This window comes from Corvus cornix, chromosome 8 (genome assembly GCF_000738735.6).
Source record: "Corvus cornix cornix isolate S_Up_H32 chromosome 8, ASM73873v5, whole genome shotgun sequence".
NCBI lineage: Eukaryota > Metazoa > Chordata > Aves > Passeriformes > Corvidae > Corvus > Corvus cornix.
Genome location: NC_046338.1, coordinates 14063351 through 14083526, shown reverse-complemented (window position 1 = coordinate 14083526; position 20176 = coordinate 14063351). Strand labels below are relative to the sequence as shown.

General features: G+C 36.5%; 1 protein-coding gene across 8 annotated transcripts in view; it reads left to right on the top strand.

The window, feature by feature from the left end:
• Positions 1-20176, top strand: part of TTLL7 (tubulin tyrosine ligase like 7) — a 62709-nt gene that overhangs the window by 20952 nt on the left and 21581 nt on the right. For all 8 annotated transcript variants that reach the window (XR_005602454.1, XM_020585165.2, XM_020585166.2 and 5 more), the window contains 9 exons: positions 2756-2914; positions 4417-4633; positions 7047-7211; positions 8003-8161; positions 12906-13000; positions 13653-13800; positions 13884-13957; positions 16821-16956; positions 17767-17853. Coding sequence is in view for 7 of the 8 variants with exons in the window: in XM_020585165.2 (XP_020440754.1) it covers positions 2756-2914; positions 4417-4633; positions 7047-7211; positions 8003-8161; positions 12906-13000; positions 13653-13800; positions 13884-13957; positions 16821-16956; positions 17767-17853 (1240 nt within the window). In the remaining variant the exon portion in view is untranslated. The remainder of the gene's footprint in view (positions 1-2755; positions 2915-4416; positions 4634-7046; positions 7212-8002; positions 8162-12905; positions 13001-13652; positions 13801-13883; positions 13958-16820; positions 16957-17766; positions 17854-20176) is intronic.

The following is a 20176-nucleotide window of genomic DNA, read 5'->3' as shown; positions in this document are numbered from 1 at the left end:
GGGAAGGGACACAGATCCATCTGTGAGATTTATTTTTTCCAGTACCTTTGTTGATTATATTTAAAAGGTTCATGAAGTGATCATGGGCCAAGAATCATTATCATTCATACATACCCACTAACTTTTCATACTTGAAAAGTCAGAGGATTTTGAAATGTTGGCAGTGGAATATGTGTTATTAGACTGATGAGTTGTCCCTTTAGTAAGCTATGTTTTGTTCAACGCCTTTGATTCTTCTGTACAGAAAGCACTCTGAGATCAAGAGCACAGTCTGACCACATCTGTGAGCTAAAATAATTCTCAGAAGAACAATAATTTGCTATTTATTTCTCAGGCTTCCTGATAAGGACAGCAAAGGCTAAAGGATAGAGCAGCACAGTGAGAAAGTGGTTACTCACAGTAGTGTACAGCCGATGTGCTGAAAAATAGGGCTATTGTAATGGAATAGGCCTTGATTCCACAGGCTACTTGATGATGTTCCTAAGCCCTTTCTGAATAGGGCCTTGCAGGGAAAGAACAGAGCTGAATTCTTTTTTGAAAGTTTTAGTGAGCCCCAGAACCTATAAACAATGCTGAAGTATTCCACTTCATATTATTAAGTGTTTGTAATCTACCCAGTTATGCATTATAAAGAAGAGGCATGTAGAACTGATATACTTGCAGTCACAAAATAATATCAGTATATCAGGAATTCAATGAGTAGGGAGTGCGTGTATGGAAACCTTGAGTAAGTTAAATGGCAGGTCTCTAGCCTGTAACAGAATGCATATGATAAATGATCTATAGAGGGATTTAAACTAACACAGAAATTGCTTTTTGCCTAAAAATAGGATAATTTCTGCCTAGATAAGCTAGTCAGTTGGCAAAGTAATAACATTTGTAAACACAGAGCAGATGGAGAGCAGTTTAACAATATGAATGAATCAGGAGTTTTAATATCTACTTATGTTTTTAAAGTTTTCCTGAATCTTTAGTGGCTTTCATCAAACTAGGTTTGTAAGAATAATAGTTAAAATGAAGCTGCAGAAGCACTGAACCTAATGCAGTACTGCTGTTGCTATTGTGGTTTCTTCAGCCTGTTTGTTGGGTAGTTGGCTACACAGTTTGGTGACAGCATATCCATTATACCAGTAGGGCTTGGCTACAGTCCTAGCCCTACACATGTGGCTGACAGCTCTTTTTTTTCCTTTAGTATTTTTAGCCACTTAAAGAAAAAGTATCTGCCCAGGAGTGTTATGTAAGCTCATAGTAGAAATGAAAAATGGAAATTATATTGCCTCTTTTACACATTAGTTATGCTGATGCTACTAGTATTCAATACAAAAGGAGAAATATACCTAAATCTGTATTTCTTTAAAAAGTATCCAACTCTGCCATAGTGGCATTAAAAAAAAAAAAAATCAAAGTTGGGTAACTTCCTGCGTCAGTTAATTTCTTTTTAAACTTTCAGTTGCTTTCTGTTGCTCTGTGGATATTTGCATTTTAGATGTGTCCACTCTGCTATGGAGTAGTTGTGAGTTACCTGAACTAATTTCATATGAGGTTCTGTATGAAGGAATTTTTATATACTCTGATACCTGAAACAAGCTAGCTGTACTAGTATGTAAGTCAGCAAAGACTAAATTTATTGCTGGGAACTATGATACCAGTGTGCATAGTACCACCAAGTCCCCATTGCTCCTGTAACTTGGCTGCTAACCAGCATTAAAGCAACCCCTATGTACCTAAGCCATGTTGTCAGTGTGGTGTGGGTGTATCTTCCTGTCTGCCACATACACAGCTTTGGGTGATGGAAACTTTTGCTACCTGAGTTCTTTACCATTCTTCCTCTTCTATTTTTCTTCACAGACAACGGAGATAAAAAATGAGATACACTCACTACCACAGCTACCACAGCTATTAAAGCAGGGAGACCAGGACCTTGCTGCATCCTTTCCCCAGATTCAGAGTTTGATTCCCTATTTTTATTTTAGTTCTTCTGTTCCACCTCCTCACCCCCACTCCCTTCCTGCTTGGTCTTGCTTTGAATGTCTTTGCTTTCTTTTGAGTGAATTAGGTGCTCTTGGAATCTTAATCCCAGTATGCTGGGACCAAACACAATCCAAGCTTGTGTGATTTGTCCTATATAGGAAATGAATGAGTTGCTTGGCCTGTGTAAAAATCTATTTACTACGATTCCTTATTTTTAAGATTCTTTTCAAAAGGAAAAAACTCTTCCTTAATTGCTTTCATTTTAATATTAAATCCAGTCCTTTTTGTACCCAGGAAGAAACTCCAAATATCCCAATTCCAATTTTTTGTGTGTGTTGATCCTCATACCTCCCCAGACACATACCAATATGAAAATGAAAATGCTTCCCAAATACCACTCCCCCCCCCAAAAAAAAATTCCATGGTTTATTATAAGTTCAATATTTCTAAGAATAGGAATAGCATTAAGTCATCTGAGTCACTGGCCAAAAGTTGTAACAGAAGTGAGATGGATGCCAAGAAACGAGATGGATACCAGCAACATAATAAGCACATAAGCAAAAATACTCAAGATAGTCTGCTTTTGAATATTAACATATTCACACTCATATGAATATGTAATAGAGCTCTAACTATTCTTAAAGAAATGCAAAAGTTTGCTTTCATATTACAGAGTTTTTCTAAAAAAGTTCCCTTGTCAAATTACCGTAAGTGCTTCTTAATCTTGAGGATTGAAACATCAAAGTAGTCAAAAGATTTTAACTCAATTACATTTTTTTTGCAGAATGATCAAGAGTCAGCCTCAGGAGTACAGTTTCATTCCTCGAACATGGATCTTTCCTGCAGAATACACACAGTTTCAGAACTATGTGAAAGAATTGAAGAAGAAACGTAGACAGAAAACTTTCATAGTCAAACCAGCTAATGGTGCAATGGGACATGGGTGAGTTGTGAGCTAACTTCAGTCTTCCTACCCATTAAAGGTGAAATCCAGTGCTACTTACAATGTTAACAGAAGCTATGTATTAGTAAGATTGTATTTCAAGTTGTGTGAAAGTCAGTGTATTGGGTGAAGGCTTCACAAGCCTTAAATAAACTCAGTTTTTAAGAACACAATTATTTTATTGTGAATTTATCTGTTGTGCTTAAACTTATAGGATGAGATTGTATTGGGCATAAATGGCAGGGTTTTGGTGGCTGGAGGCTGCAGGGATGTTGTGTGAGAGGTCAGGATCTTTCACAGCTTTAAGACCAGCCCAAACACCCCATTGTGTTCCCAAACTGCAGCCAGTCAGAGAAGCAGAAATGTGTTTGAGAGCAGCAGCCACAAGGTGTAGGAGAGACAGGGGAGATGCTGCTGGGGATGTGGCTGGATGTGCACTCTTGGAAGCAGGGCACATCTCTGAAGGGACTGCAACCTGCAGTTAAGTTGAGAAAGTTTTGTTTGTAACAGGCCTGCACAGTAAAAATCCAATGAGATAAATACTGCAATTGCATTTTTAGTTCTTGTTTTTAGATATTTCGGTTTTAGCTTTTATTGCTTTTAATATCAATTTGAATTATACAATATAGTAAACCTCTTAGTTTCTCAGCATATGTCAGAATTACTGTAAAAGTAGGGCCCCCAAACTCTTCCATTTCCTCATTTTTCAGTCCTCTTGATAAGGGCAAAGATAAGCTAAAGGGAAAGGTACCAACATAGTTCAGAGAAATTCCTGCAAAGTACTTCAGTCTATTAGGGGTATTCAGCACCAAACCTCTGAAATGTATAATAAATAACAGAGAATAAGATTAAGGTAGCATTAAGGTTCTGGGAATTTTAGGTTAATAATTGTATACTGAAAATATTAGCTTTTACAGTTATTTAAAAGTCTGTGTAGTTAGAGACTGGCATCATCAGCATGGTTCATATATAAACCTTTTTTTATTCTGGTGTGGGGAAACTGGAAATGCAGAAATACTGGGGTTAATCTATGCCATCTTTAGTCATACAGATCAGTGTCCTGCTTTGCAAACATCATCACCTAACTGAGTCAGGTTAGCACTGAAAGTTCTTTGCAGCCTGTACTCGGGCAGAAGGTGTGACAAAGACTGGAAGTCTATTTTTAGAGCTGCATGGGGAATAATCACAGAAGCTGGCGGCTGGTCATTCTGCCAAACAATTTCTAAGTGTAGAGCAAATCCATTATTACAAATTGTTGAATCAAAGCAAGCAGAAAGTTACTTTGAAATGGCTCATTGCCTTTTTTCATCTAGTGAAGCACAATAAAGGAAAGGAAACCAAAAGCCTTGTAAGAGAATGGAACTTCTTATCTTCCCTAAAAATCAGATATGTAAGTCTCTTTCTCTAGGTAGACTTTACCCTGACTACTTGGCTGGGTGACCATGATAATCTATGTCAAAGAGTAATGTCCAAGTTTTAAAATAACTTTTTTTTTTTACCAGGATCTCTTTAATAAGAAACGGAGAAAAGTTACAAGCTCAGGATCACTTAATTGTTCAGGAATATCTTGACAAACCATTTCTCATGGAAGGCTACAAGTTTGATTTACGTGTGTATATTCTTGTAACCTCCTGTGATCCATTAAAAGTATTTTTATATCATGATGGACTGGTGAGAATGGGCACGGAAAAGTATCATCCCCCCAGTGACTCAAATTTGGTAAGTTGGAGTTCATTCCAATTTATTGCTCATGGTGTAGACTTTAACCTGTGTAGTGTTTGCAAGCGGTAAAATTAAGTAAACTGGGACATGAGTTTAAACATGAGATAAACTTCTGCATTTTCATTGAAGAGAAAAAATTTTACATGAAAGATACTTAACACACGCTTTTCTATCAAAATCACAAGTATAGCCATATTATTGCATATATATATATAAATTTTATATGAATTTGCATGTATGTATGCTAAAGAGTTTTAATATTTTATAGAAGAAAGCAAAAGATATCAACCCAAAAAATAAAGAAAATCAAATCACTTCAAGACCAGTCACATTGCTTTTATGTTCATCTGAGACTGAGGCTGGGGTGGCAGGTGGTAAAGGTTTATCTGCTGATTGATCATTGCTTAGCATGCATGAAGTTTGGAGCCTTTGCTGAGGGTCCTGCCAGGTTTCAGCCATTGTGTTGGGAACCTAGGCAGAAAGGAGAAAACCAGCACTACAAGGGACCAGTGCTCACTGCAGTCCCTGAACACGAGGGAATATCCTGCTGCTGCTGCTGTTTGTCAGAGACTGCTTCAGCAGGGACAGGAGTATGTACTTGGCAGCTTTAGGATGATTCAGTAGGGCTGCCTATAAACATAGAGAAAATCAAGAAATGGTAAAGGTCATGCTAAAGATTTTGCATTTGGCTCAGACCAAAATGTAGATGTCTAAGAAAAAAGTAGATTTGCAGCATTGGGAGGTATTAGTATTTAGGTATTTAAGTTTGTTATACCTCACTCTAAGTATTTAGGTTTGTTAGACCTCATTCTGTACTCCATTGCTTTTAGAGCAGCTTCAGTGTAATTATGTAACAGAAAACACCATAGAGCCTTTTTGCCTATGTGAAACTTAAAATTGTGCCTATCTCTTGGTGTGCCTTTGAAAAATGCAGGTACGATTTGAAGCCCAGTACAAATGCTATATTTGGAAGTGTTCCAGTACTACATTTGGAATAGTTTGCTTTTAATATTTGTGTATTGAGGCTAATCTCGGCATTAGCAGCACTGAAATACGCTCTGAGCAGATAAACAGAGCAGGCAGTTGTTTCTGTGTTCTCACAACTGCTCATGCTGGACGTTGTCTATTGTATGAAATAACCTGCTTGTTACTAATGACATTGTTCTTCGGATGACATTTTTCTACTGTGACATTGTTCCAAATAACTTCAGACTATTAGTTCAGATGCACAAACACTTTCTTTTACTTTTTCTTTTTTTTATGTACTCTAAAAAATAATTACTTTTGTCTGAAATAATTTGAATTTCATGGAAAGATGACTCAAACCAATAGATTTCAGAATGATTCTTAAAGGAGTAATGAAGCCATGGGAGAAATTCATTGCTTCTAGTGCTACTACAATATACCATTAACTAGCTTGTAATTAAATTGATTGGTTTTGGTAATTTAATTAAATTTTTGAAAGATAAGGAAGTGTAGTGAGGTAAATGACAGCAGAAGGCTTGTGTTAGCTATCAAAGATGAATTGGAACAGAAGGCTTATGGTCACCTTAGAATATCATCTACTCTCAAACATGACAGAACTGTCACTGTGATGAGGACAGGCATCACACAAGTGTAAGTGAAAGGCTGAATTAATATCTGTACTGGGAGATAATGTAAGTGTACAGATCATGATTTATAAATTGGCCTTGGAAAGAGAATGCTTTCCCTGAATTCAACTGATAACATGAGTCTATTGCTGGTGACATTTTGCTCCATAAAGGAACTGTAGCACTCAGTCATTTATGTAATGTATGTCTTGAAGTTTACCTCCCTCTCATATATGGCTACCAGCCAGTTAAAAATGAGCAATTTTGGCAGATATCAGCGTGGCAGATGAGTTTATATGTAAAAGATATTTTAAAGTATCACTATCATAAGAACACTTCTCATAAATAAGCTACAGTGAAAACTGAAATGTGGGATTGTCTATGAAACAGATGCCAGAGTGTATTTTAGCACTTTTAAAGTAGCACTTCAAAATACCATCTTTATTGTTTGCTTCTTGTGGAATGTAATCATTCTCTAAGTTAAGATAATTGCTCTTTACTTTTTTAGTTAGTTGTTTACATACAGACCTATAAAAATGGCAGCTATATTATATTATCTAACCAGATGTGGAGTGGTAGATCAATTGACAACAACTGGCTTAAGTAGAAGCCCAGGTTTTGTTGTAAGGATACAGAACATTCAGTAATGAAATTTCCCAGAATTGGAAACTCTAAATCTGCACGTAGTGTATTTGCAAATATGAGCTGTTTGATTACGTCATTATTGATTCAATGTAAATTTTCTTTACATGATTTTAAATTGACTATTTTAGAATTGTACTTAAGGTTTTTAAATGTCTTTTCTTCCTTTCTTTTAGAGTCAATTGTATATGCATCTGACTAACTACTCTGTCAACAAACATAATGAACGCTTTGAACGGGATGAAACAGAAGACAAGGGAAGCAAACGCTCCATAAAATGGTTTACTGAGTTTCTAGAAACAAATAATCTTGATGTCTCCAAATTCTGGAGTGATATTTCAGTAAGATAGATTAAAGCACTTTTTTTTATTTTGTGTATTTTTAGAAAATTAATTGCTTCTGCCATCTGCTTTAGTGCAATTCAGAATGATTTTTGAAATTTTATTAATCCACATTCTCAGCAATGGATGTCACAAAAGATGTACTATAAATGATTGTTATGTTTTTTAAAAGACTGTAATCACAGAGAGATTACAAATTTAATGTTAACATTTTTCTGAGGATCAAAAGTCCTTTCAAACAGTTATTCATGTAAGTAATATGGTACAAAGGAATCATGCCATTTGAATTCTTGGAGACTTTATTCTATAAAGTGAATTTTATGTGTGGATATTTACAAAATTGTAGTCAGCCTATGTACCTAAACAAGCACCATTGAAGTCCCTGTGTTTACAGGTATCTTTTGATGAGGAATAGGTTTAGGATTGTTAGAGCTTAAAGCTGTTTGTATGATTCTGAGAACACTTACCAAAAATTATACTGCAAAATGAAATGGATGAAGATTTGCTATGCTATAATATGTTACCAATTTGCTTTTATTAACTTTCTGCCTGTCTCAAAGTTTGTATGTACCATGGAAAGTGTAAGAATATAGTCTAGAACTATATAAAATTATATATGTTACTACATAGGAATCATTTATTTATTATAGACTATTTATTTGGGATTTTAAATCTTTTTTTTCTAGCAGATATGTGAATGAAAATTAAAATATTAAAGCATGAAACACTGTAGTTCAGTTTATGCTGGGTTCTTGTCTCCTGATGAATTTTTCTGAAACAAATCCCTGCAGGAGCTGGTGGTGAAGACTCTGATAGTTGCAGAGCCACATGTTCTTCATGCTTACCGCATGTGCAGGCCGGGGCAAGCACCAGGAAGTGACAGTGTCTGCTTTGAAGTCCTGGGATTTGATATTCTGCTGGACAGAAAACTAAAACCATGGCTCCTAGAGGTAAACCTCTTTATACAGATGTAAAATAAATTTTTAGGAGTAAAGTTGACTAAGCCCCAGCTGAATTCATATCCATGTAAGAAAACTTGCAAAGAAAATCTGTGCATTGTTGTTGAGTACATAAATGGTGCTTTTCTGCAGCATCCATACAGAAGTGCAGCAATCACCTTGCAGTGATTTTTGATACTGAAAAGAAGGTAATTTTTTTCTGGACCAGTGTTGCATTTCAGATGTTTTTGACAGTTTTAATAGGAAATGTAAAGTTAATTTAGGTGGTGTTGTAGCTGGAGGATACAATGGAGTTGATTATAGCAACTGGGTGCAACACAGATTTCCTTCACGAGTATGGCTATGTAGTATGGCTCTGGCAACTTTTGTGCATGTGTGCTCTTAATCTTCTTGTTTTTGGGATTTGTGTTTTTTTTCTCCTGTGCTTTTTAAAAGCACCCCCGTAAACAGAGGAAACTAATTTGATATACATGAAGTGCTACAAACAATTGTCATGAAGGGACTGGAAGAAATGTTTCTCTTCTGATATATTTTTTAGTGGTACAGTTAAGCTTAAGTGGTGCTCACACACATATTCAACCAGGAATGTTTGAGGTTTGTCTGTTGTGTCTCTTATATTGCCCTATTATTAACATGAAGTTCATTTGTCTTTTTTCAGATTGTCTTTTTTCATTCTGTTAACTGTTTGGGAGGCTGTGCAGCTTGGGGAGAAAAGCAAAATGTATTTAAAATCTGTCTATTGACAGCAAGTCATGAATATGATTTGGCTACTGATGAACAAAACGTACACAATTAATTTACTGAATTATAACCTCATTTCCAGGCCATTAATACTGTCAACAGTATTTTGTCGTGCTTATTTCTCTCAGGGGTTCATTATAATTTTAATTAGAAAAATAAAATTCCTCCACTGTTGCCATGCAGACATAGCATATTTGGTGGCTTTGATGTTCTTGCCGAAAGCAGCGTGGCATGAACTTAGTCTGTACTACATCAACATCTTCTGTTTTTGCCCAGTGAAGCTTGCTGTCCCTTTGATTTAGCTCTGCACTTCCAGATTATCATCTATAGGTTGCCTGTAGCTTGCACATAACTGTGTGTAGTTATTTAAGTGCAGACTGAAGTTGGTCTGTGTAACATTTCATTCAGCCTTGTAGCAAATGCTGACAGACCAGTTCTGTGAGAGGTGGTGAGTCAGCCGGCATAGGGAGTCCATTCTGAAGGACACCTCACTGTCTCTGATGTTTCCATGAGGTATGGAGATTTTGGGGGGCTTGATTCATCACTTCTAGGTCTCAGAGGAGAATCATACTCTCCCAGACTCCTTGTTCATGAGGGAGTAAAGTAGTGAATGCTCCTCTGGTATTTTGAGTTGCTGGAGAGTACTTTGGGGCTCGGAATTTGTACCTGGTTATTATTTTTTTTTTAAAGCAAAAGTCAAAGTATTTCTTTTACTGCTTTTGGTAATGCATGTATCCATCAACTTATTTTGCCAGACATTTACCCAAACTAACAGAAATTTCAAACTGTGAAACTTACTCATTTTGTATACTCGTTTACTATTTTTTATTTTGCTTGTTCATGCTTTTTTGCAGCACTTTCAACAGAGTATGTATATGTATGCACACTGTATGTATGCTGTCTTTAGTGTAATAAAGGTCAAATATGCAGTGTAAATACATAGACTATACATAATATATATATTCTGTCTGTATATATATGCACATATATAGATAATTCCTGTTTTCTGAAACACTTCTGGCTTCTTCCACAGATTTCCACTCTTATCTCTTTCCACCATTTTCCTCTTGCCAAAACCCCCTCAGGGGAGTGAACCATTCTTTCTAACAGTGGTAACAAGTCCTAATCACAAGGCCCTGAATGTTCCCAGTGTTATGGGAAAATTGCCAAAATAGGATTAGGATGATTAGCTTCATGTTTCCATGCCTCATGTAGCTTTTCTGTTATAAAGATAGCTTAATAAACTATTAAAAGAAATAAATTGTGCAACGTATTCTAATGACTGCTTTCCTGAGTTGACTTTTGTTTATATTGCCTTGATGCATTGTAGCTCCCCTGCTCCTTGATGCTACTGAACTTCCGGAACCTTCTACCTTAGTGAGGACTGTGGGAAATGTGTGATTGCCATCTTGTGGCACCAAATGTTTCTGGCAAGGATCTGTGCAGCCTCCTGAGTAGCCTCCTGCGTCCTTTCTGAGTAGCAACAACGACCTAGTTCTCCCTTCAATTCCCAGGAAATCCAGTTTTACTCTTTTGACCAAAATTTCCAAGCTAGTTTATTTTATGTAAAAGGAAAAATTATACAGTTGAAGTTCTTGGATGGACTTTAGCCTTGTTCACCCTCATTATATCCAGCTGGGATCACAAAGTTATGATCAGTGGAGAAAAAGATCACATGCATTTTAATAACTGCCTCAGGTGTAGGATATCTAATTTCCCTTGTGATTTATGTGGACAAGGCAAAAGAAACCTTACCTACACATTCAGAAATTTATCAGTGTCACTGAGCTGGCAAAATCTGTTCAAAACTTTGTTATCAATCCAGGTGAAATGAATGTGAACATCTTAAACCAAGCAATTATTGCTAATTCCTATTCATGAGGTAGTTGAAGTTCACATACACAAACTTTCTGGCATCTACTTGTTTCTCTTGTGTTATGCTTGCCCTGTCTGTACCTCTGGAGATCCAAAGGCCAACATGGGGTAGGAGACGTCTACTTCTCCAAAAAGAGGTGGGTAGGTGGTTATACCAAGTTTTCAGTGTCTTATGTTCTTCACTAGGAAGAACACACTGTTAATGTTGAAGTTTTCTTCCTCTTTGCTCTTAGTTTCACTTAGGGTTATTCTTCTATTTTTGGTGCCACCATCCACTTACTGACTGTTCATTTACTAGCCAGCAATTCCACACGTTCTCCAAGTTTTACCACAAGTCTTTTACATCTCCTGGAATCATGCCGTGTGCTCTCTGTTACCTCTAGACCCAGTATTATCTAGTTTACAAGGTTGCATTCCTGCAGTGAACACAATGTGGCCACTGGCATCAGTGTCTGGATTTTCAAGGCTTTTGCAATCATCATTTGCTTGTACTTTTGGGGTCCCAGATACAATCCTGTTTTTGTCAACAATCTTCAAGATGTGCCTTGCTGATAAAATTACTGATGTTATATTAACACAACCCAGTTGTGCATGTCCTGATTCTTGGGTCACTGAACTCTAAATAACCATCTCTTGGCTGACAGATGCGCAGACAATGGTTTGGTAACCAGTTATTATGAATACCTATTGTGGCATATCACTAGTATGTTATCAAGATTATAATGCCACAGTCTCACAGATTAGTCAGCAACCATATTTCTCATCTTCTTCGTGATATGATAGTAGGTGAACAGGTCAGTCTAAAGGGGTTTGTCAGGTAAATATTTGGATGAAAGTCTTCCAGAAAAGAGTATGTATGAATCTTTTGACTATTTCTGCTGAATTTTCATGATTTTTCTTTCAACATCAGATATCACTGCTCATTTTGCCAGTCTGTCTGCAAAAGCAGCAAATGAGCTGATTCCCAAAGCCAAAAAGCACATGTCAGTTATGAGCATAAGTGATGGGGCAGCTGGGACTCAGCAATAGGGCTCTGGGTGGCACACCAGCCACAGTAGTTCTGTCCCACAGCTTTAGGGACTCTAAGATGCTCTAATGTACTGAGAGTGCTAAAACAAAATTAACTGCTTTTGCCCTCTGCTTTGGACATGCAAACTGTATCCACTTCTGATTTGTGTGGGACACAAGGTATAAGTTTTCATTTCTGAAGCTCTTTTTTATCTGTCCCTTCTGTAACCAGCGCTGTTCATGCACTATCAAGGCAAGATTCCTGCTTGTCACTAGCACCCATTGCTTTAGTATAAATTTTTATACCAGCCTGGAAAGAGTTCCTAGAATAAATCATTATTCCTCCTCAAATTGTCCTGAAGACTGAGGTTCTGCAGGGACTCCAAAACTTGTAAGGGTTATAGGATGGCTGATTTAGACTCTGGCTGTTAACTGTGTGATTTAGTCTCACTGTGAGATTCCCAGTTGCATTTTCCCTGTTTCTCGATGTTTATGGTACCATTTTTAATCTCTTATCTTGTACTTAGCTTATAAGCTTTTTATTACCGAGACTGTTAATTATCTTATGTTTTCACACTATGTACTGATTTAATAACTTAGATCTCTATGTGTTGCTGTCAAGTGTATCTGAAAAGTTATTTAAATATGCTTAAGAAGACCTTGGATTAGAGCCTCTTTCTGTCCTTGTATAGTTGTTACTTTTTAGAGTAGTATTTAAAGTTGCTTTCAGACTGGGAACTAGGAAAGAGTTTAACTCTTTCTGTGCTGGACCACCATAGCATGACACATCATCTGTTAGAATGTGTTTAACAGCACTTTGTGTGGTAAATTTTCTGGTGGCAGCAACCAAGAGTAGATTAGACAGGATTCACAGTGCCAGGACTGGAGTGGTGTTCACTGCAAATGTCTGGATAACGTGGTGTCTGAAAGGTTACATTTCCTGTGATAGTCAATAATCTATTTAAAAAAAAAAAAAAAGAACTTCTCAACATGTATTCTCTTAATCACTGCTGTATTTGAAAGAGTCATTTCTACAAAGCCTGTTACAATAGGTGTGTTCCCAGTGAACCTGAACATTCCTGAGTCTTCTGTGTCTCATTTTTTTTTTCAGATTAATCGTGCCCCAAGCTTTGGAACGGATCAAAAAATAGACTATGATGTAAAAAAAGGTGTTCTGCTAAATGCATTAAAGCTTCTCAACATACGGTACCTTGTCCTCTTTTCTTTAGTCCACTTCTATTTCTGTTGCTTTGATTCTTTTTTTTTTTTTAATTTGAGTTGGACTTAGAGAAAATGAAAACCTTTTTTCCACCTTCATATTTTCAAAATGTAAATGTTTCCCTTGCTGTCAGTTTTGCCATAGAAATTGACCTAAATTTAATTTTCCTTCGTGCATATGTGCTTGCAAAAAATGAATGGTAATAGTAATTTTTGTACTTCTTGTTTTAAATTTTTCAAGCATATCTTGAAGTTGGCATATGTGTGCAGTTATGGGTATGTGGCCATAAAGGAAATTTGCTTGAGTGATAGTGTCAAATTCATTCAAAAGTCATACCCCTCTACAGGAAAACTTTGTAGCTGAGATATGTTGAAAAAAATCTGTGCATCAGGAAAATAGATACAACCATGTGTGTATGTTAAATTATAGTCCAGAGTAAATACAGTATCCCTTAAAGTGTGAACATATTGTAGCCATGAAAGTTAATATTAAAACAAAAATTGTAATGAATGTTTCTATTCTAATTTTGTATGATAAACACACTACTGACTGGAAAATACAGATAATGTACTTGATATGAAAGTGCATCTCATTTCAGCTGCATTGAATTGACATTTCTTAATATCATCTGTGTTTCAGGACAAGTGATAAAAGGAAAAATTTAGCCCAACAGAAGGCTGAGGCTCAAAAAAGACTGTATGGCCAAGGAACAGTGAAAAAACTGTTGCCAGGTTCCTCAGACTGGGAGAAGCAGCGCCACACACTGGAAAGGAGAAAACAAGAACTGGTAGGAAGGGGGAAAAAGGCCTGTTTCTTGCTCATGGCTTATACTCTCTTTTGTTTTAATTGTCTTACTTTCTTGATTTGTAGAAGGAAAGACTTGCACAAGTACGTAAACAGATTTCCAAAGAGGAGCATGAAAATAGACACATGGGGAACTACAGGTGAATGTTTTTGACTGTATTAGTAGGAAGTATTCAGTGTATTCTTTAGGAACAGTGGAAGCAAGTATTTGTGGTAGGTGATAATTTTCTGCCAAAAATGTGTAGGCATTTATAGAAAATATATACATGTACGTCAGATATTTTTTTTCAGACAGTTCTTTTCTTGATTCCAATTTTTTGGAATTTATATGACATCAGTCATCCTATTGTTTGTGCAAGACATTTGCTTGAATGACATGATTGTTCACATTCAGTGTACCAAAAATCATGTCTGCTGTGATGGACCTGTTCTCTAATCACATGTAATCATTCTTATCTTGGGGGCAGGGAGTGCAATATGATTAATCCCCTGTAAAAGTACCATATTTGAATTGCGTCTCTGAGGCTTCCCAAAAATTTGGAAACTTTATTGGTGCTTCCATAATTTTGAATAGAGTGACACTTGAAATACTTCATTTGTATTTTTTGCACTTTGATTTTGGATCTTGCTAGGCTGAAATGTAAGAACCTTCAAGTTCCTTGGTAAAATATGTTCAAAAGAGAGCTTTGCATTGAGCAGGCATTGACCAGAAAACAAAAGTTTTGCTTTGTGATTGTTTTTATTATTATTATTTCTTGATATTTCCTTCACTGAGAAGTGAAAGCATGGCATAGGAATATTTGGTGAAAGAGAGCAGAGTATGGCTAGGAAGAGATGATGGGAATATTTGCCCACTCTTTAAAGCATTCATCCAGGATGTGAGAGGTCTGAGTTCACATATTTTATTGTGAGCTGGTCAGAATGCTTTTATTGCTGTTCTTCATTGCTGCCTTTTTTTGAGCAGATGTTCTATAATTCCCAGTAAAATTCTCATTTAAACAGATAGATGTTTCTATGAAATTCTCATTTTTGATGACTTAACATTTTGCTTACAAAGAGTCTTTCTTTGTAACTTTTAATTACATATTTTCTTGAAGTGTGGAGCTGAACTAGTAAGTAAAAAAACCCTCTAGATGTACAATGAAGTGATAAAGTGGTTATTTTCATGCTGCTATAAGAAAGAGAAGCACCATGATACTTTAACACGTTTTTCTTTTTACTAACTTAAAATTCTAGCTTATTGACTGATCACATTTTAAGTTGCTTATTCAGTTCTTGACTGAAAATGAGCCACAGCTTCTCTTTATTTAGCTTTTGGGTTAATGTAAATCAGTAAAAACACAAAATTTTTTTTTCCTCAGGAAAAAGTGTCAGTTCATGAGGAATGTGCACTTGTAAAAAGGCAGAACAGCTTTGTGTTTTCTTATTACCATGTGTTTGAGAAAAGGCTGAAGGATCCGTAGAACCTGAGAAGGAAAGTAATTTTGGCTAGAGAAGAAGAGGGATTTTGTCTGAATGTTATGCAGTATTTTCTCCATGTGATATTCCTCTATAGAGCAGGACTAGCTCGTGTCGGGCATTGATACAGAATCATGGAAATTCTGGATGCTAGTATTGCTGAATGGATTAATATTGCACTCTGAATAAAAATCCAGAGAAACCTGAATCAAACTCAGCAGGCTTGGATTTAGTCTGTGGATATCAGCATAGCGATTGGCTTAGTCCATGTCTGTCTGCAAGCACAGCAGGCTCCAGTAGGAGTCTTGGGGCAGCTGGAGTAGGAGCCACACTTTTGAGCTCTTGTGAAATCATGAGGAACTGCAAAGGATGTACATGGCTTTGAAATGGCCTTTAGCTGCAGTCTCTTTCTAAATACATTAAGAATATTACCCTTTCTTTAAAGCATTCTTCTGTGGCACTTTTTCTGCAGTAGAATCAACACCATTAAAAGGTCTTGGCTGAAACTAAATTAGAACCTAAATCTCCTTTAGGTGTTTAACGCAAACTGGAACCATCTTCATTTTGTTCTAGAACTGCCCTGAATCTAATGGTATCAAATCATCCTTTTTTTTTCATTGCAACAAAATCCTCATGATAGATACATTTTCAAGGAGAAAAAGTCTGAAAAGGAAGAACGAGAAAGAAAAGAACCTTGTAAAAAGTTCAGAAAAGACTCACAAATACATAAAAGTCACATAATGTCATGCACTATATAAATGGTGTCCATGCTTTGCACAGTGCAGACAAAATTAACTTATGGATTACTCCTTACAATACATTAGAAATTAGTCTTCCATCTTCATAATTTCTGGCTATGTTTCAGGCATTCATGACAGATGGATTGAAGTGGTTTTCTTCAAAACCCATTGTTGCTTGATGAACATGAATAAATCACCAAGTCCTGCTCCTGATATTGTCATAATCTCCTTACCTATGATTTTAGAGAATAATGGCATAGCTGCTCTAATGGAAAATCAGTCACCCTATATACCCATGTACCTGATTTTTTTTCTTTATTGTAGCACCTATTTCTTCCTGTTATTTTTTTTGGAGGATTTAGCATTCAGGTGCAGTACATACTCAATCTTTAATTCATATCCTGCCCATGAGATCAAAGCGATTGTTCAGATTTTCACTGTTTTGTGTCCTTTTATTGCTAATACAAATTATCTTGTGGCTCTGAGTTTGACATACAATGTTTTGTTAATATTTCATGAATCAATCAATTTCTGAGCACTGGAAAACTGGGTTTTGGTATACCTCTGGAATGACCTACATGGTATTTCTTTTGACTGGCTAATTGCTGGTTTAAGCATGAATGTGTTCACTGAATTAAAATTAGATTTAGAGAGCAATATTCAGAGTGTATGTTATACGATATGATATTATATAATTATTATAGATGGGATGGCTATGTGTTAAAGAAGAGATTGTGTATTAGTGACTTTTGTGTGACGAATAGCTCAACTTCTATCTTCAACTCTTCTTTTTTTCCTATTTCAGGCGAATTTACCCTCCTGATGATAAGACATTACTTGAAAAGTATGAGAGTTTGTTAGCCACTGCTTTCCAGACCTTTCTTGCTGGAAGAGCTGCTTCACTTCAGCGGGAAATGAATAACCCTTTAAAAAGAATGAAGGTACTGAAGTACACCAAGTATTGGTTTTAGGAGTGACTTATCTTTGAATTCATGACCTTGTGGACTAGTTTCACTATAATCATGTTTGATGGCTAATAAATAGCATTTGATAATGTTCCATGATCTTATTATTATTCTTTGTGCAGCTTATGGCCCAGATCCTTGAATCTGGATGAACTGCAGTGGACCCAGGGTGGAGACAGGCTAGATGGCTTTAAGCTACTTTGCCATATCCCTGATCCTCAGCCTTCCCCCTGGCCAAACCAGAGGTTGGCAGAAACTGCTTTTGAGCTGGTAATTGCCTCCTTCTTCCTCCAGTAATGTTCCCGGCCTATTCATCCACTTGTATGAACTGGACCAAGAGATATCCTAAAACCGGCTCCACTAGTTTAAAGATTTAAGGCATCCAAAAACTCTACCTGATTGATTGTTTAGTCAGAGGCAGTAGGAAAACAGCTATATTAATAACCAGCTAACATGATGTAATTGGAAACCTGAGAAATAATTTTGTATCTTTGTAGTTGGCATCATCCAGCAGTTTTACAGGAATCTTTGTTCAATCCTTTCTTCACATTTTTATTTTTAATAAATGTTAAGGCTTGATTTTAACCCTCAATTTGATGTTGCTTGCAAGGAGAGATGCATGCATGAGAAGAAATACTTTTATTTCCTCCTGTGGAGGAATTCATAGTCTTATTTCAGGAATTAGTAATCAGAGTAATTTCAAATTTCTACCACTTTCTGCTTGAATTTTGGGAGAACAGGGTATGTCCTGCTTCGAATTAATAGTAATGAAATTCCCATTTCTAGGAGGAGGACATTTTGGATCTTCTGGAGCAGTGTGAAATAGATGATGAAAAGCTAATGGGAAAATGCACCAGGCAGCGAGGACCTAAGGTATTTGACTTTTAGATACCAATTTTTTATTTCACTCTGTAGACAGGTATTCTGAGAATTTTAAGTGGGGAATTTAGTTAGCTGATCCTGCTGGAAGTTTTCTTCCTCAGACTGCCATTAACTTTTTTTTTTTTTTTTTTTTTTAAGTATGAATAGAAGCATCACTACCATTTGTCCAACTAAATCCCATTAAATTTTTAAGGGGATATGAGATCCTTCTTTCCCTCTCGAAACCATTTTGAAGAATTGCCATGCATGGCAACAACTGTTATATGAGAGATTGATTGATTTCAGTGTGTGAAAGGGTTTTTATATCAATAGTGGATCTCAACAGAGTGCTTTCATCTTCAATTGATTAGTGCCAAAATTAGGATTTTTGAGATCATGGGATAAAAGGCACTATGGAAGGTCAAAGAATTAATTATAATTTTGATATATCTGTGGCTTACTCCCTTTCTAAGAGGGTTGTACAGTATATCTTGAAACCCGTTTTGTATCCAAAATCTGCTTTTAATGTGAATGTATATTATTTTTAGCTTAATGCTTTCTGTTTGTGTGCATAATTTATGTGAGTCTTTGCCTTAAATAAACTGCATATCTCTAAGCCAGTAAAGATAAATAGTTTGGGCTTGGCGAGAGTAAGTATGTATTTTATATCCTGTAAACATTTTAGGTCAAGTCTGCTTAGGAGAGCCTACATCTATGTTCTGAGCCCTGATGGATTTGTTTATGGATGCATGTAAATTTTTTTACGCTTTTTATGTTTCTGATGACGTGGTGTACAAATCTGTGGATTTCTGTACGAAATGAATGCTGACAATTGTTCTGAGCTTGAAGAGATACTTTAGATACGTGCAAGAATCCAAAGAGCTACATCTTATTACAGGCGTGCATTCTGGAAAGAGGATCTACATGCCCAATCTGGTATTAAGATAGATTTGCAGGGACCTCATTACAAATATGGGGATTTTGTGAGCTTGTGCTTTAATAGTGGTGGATTCATTTAAACAAGAAAAAAAACCCAGTCCACCCTAGCGGTACACTTAGTCCACATTCTTACAGAGATTCTTTTCCTTGAAGTTTTGTTTTCAGTTCTTTAAAATGGGGTCAGTTAATTCAAGTTTAACATCTCAGTCACATTTTTCCCTTTTTCCAGAAGCCTGTCTTTTCCCAGCAACCCTCAGAGAGCATCTATCTCGTTGCCTGTATGCACACTGACTTGATCTATTCTACCTATACACTCCTTGCTCAGAAGGCATTCCCAGGCTGGAGGCTGTAACATTTAATTAAACATTAATAGGGTACTAAGCCCAAGTTTAGAAACCTCTCTCAATTAGTTTTAAGAGGAATTTTGATTAATTAATGAATGAGACTATATGCCGTGGTCTTCTTTTATAGCAGGCAAATGGGTTGTGTAGCTTACAGCTTCTTTAATGGTACAATATTGTTTGCACTTACAGCAGAAAGAAAAAATTGCTTATGACCAAAATTTCCTATTTTTTTTCCCCCTAAAATTGATGAAATCAAACCAGAAAACAATGAAACTAGCTTATCCAGGGAGACTATTTCTTTTCCTTGCACTGTGCACACTTCACGCTATGCAGGATTCCTATTCCTGCATCTTTTTTATGGTCCTGATGTATTTCTCAATCATTTAAACCTTGCCTACAGTGAAGCCATGTAACCAGAGATTTTCCTGGTTGCATAATGTCCAGTGTGCTCCCATCGAAATACAGGTGCCTATGCAGGTGGTCCTTGTATCTTTTACCAAAAGAGCATCACCTCTTTCCTGTAAGGATTAAGGTGGATATGACCAATAATATGGATTTAATTAATTTAATTAATATCTGTATAGAAATCCAGTGAGTGAGGCAGGCAGTAGAACTTACTACTGACTGCCCGTCAGTCTGTCAGGTAGGAGAATAATCCAGCTGTAAACCCCATCTTGTAACCATAAAATCCTACAAATACAGAACTATGGCAGGATCTAAAAGAAAAAAAATTAACCACATGACTGGTACTTTTCATGTCATGTAACCCAACATGAGAGGTTTTTTGAGAAGATCATGAAATCTGTCCCCTCTTAAAATTCAGTGGCTGCTCTGCTGGCAGAAGCTACTCTTAGGAGGTCAGATGCACTGCCTTGGGTTGCACTCTTCCTTGGAGAAAAAAAGCCAGTCAGGACTCAGAAAACAACTGGAATAGTTAGGAGAGAGAGGCATTTTTCTCCTCATCCTCCTCCATACATAGAAACATGTATAAACCTACACATTTACACATACATATCTATACATAGGAGAGGTACAGGACTGTGTGTGTATAA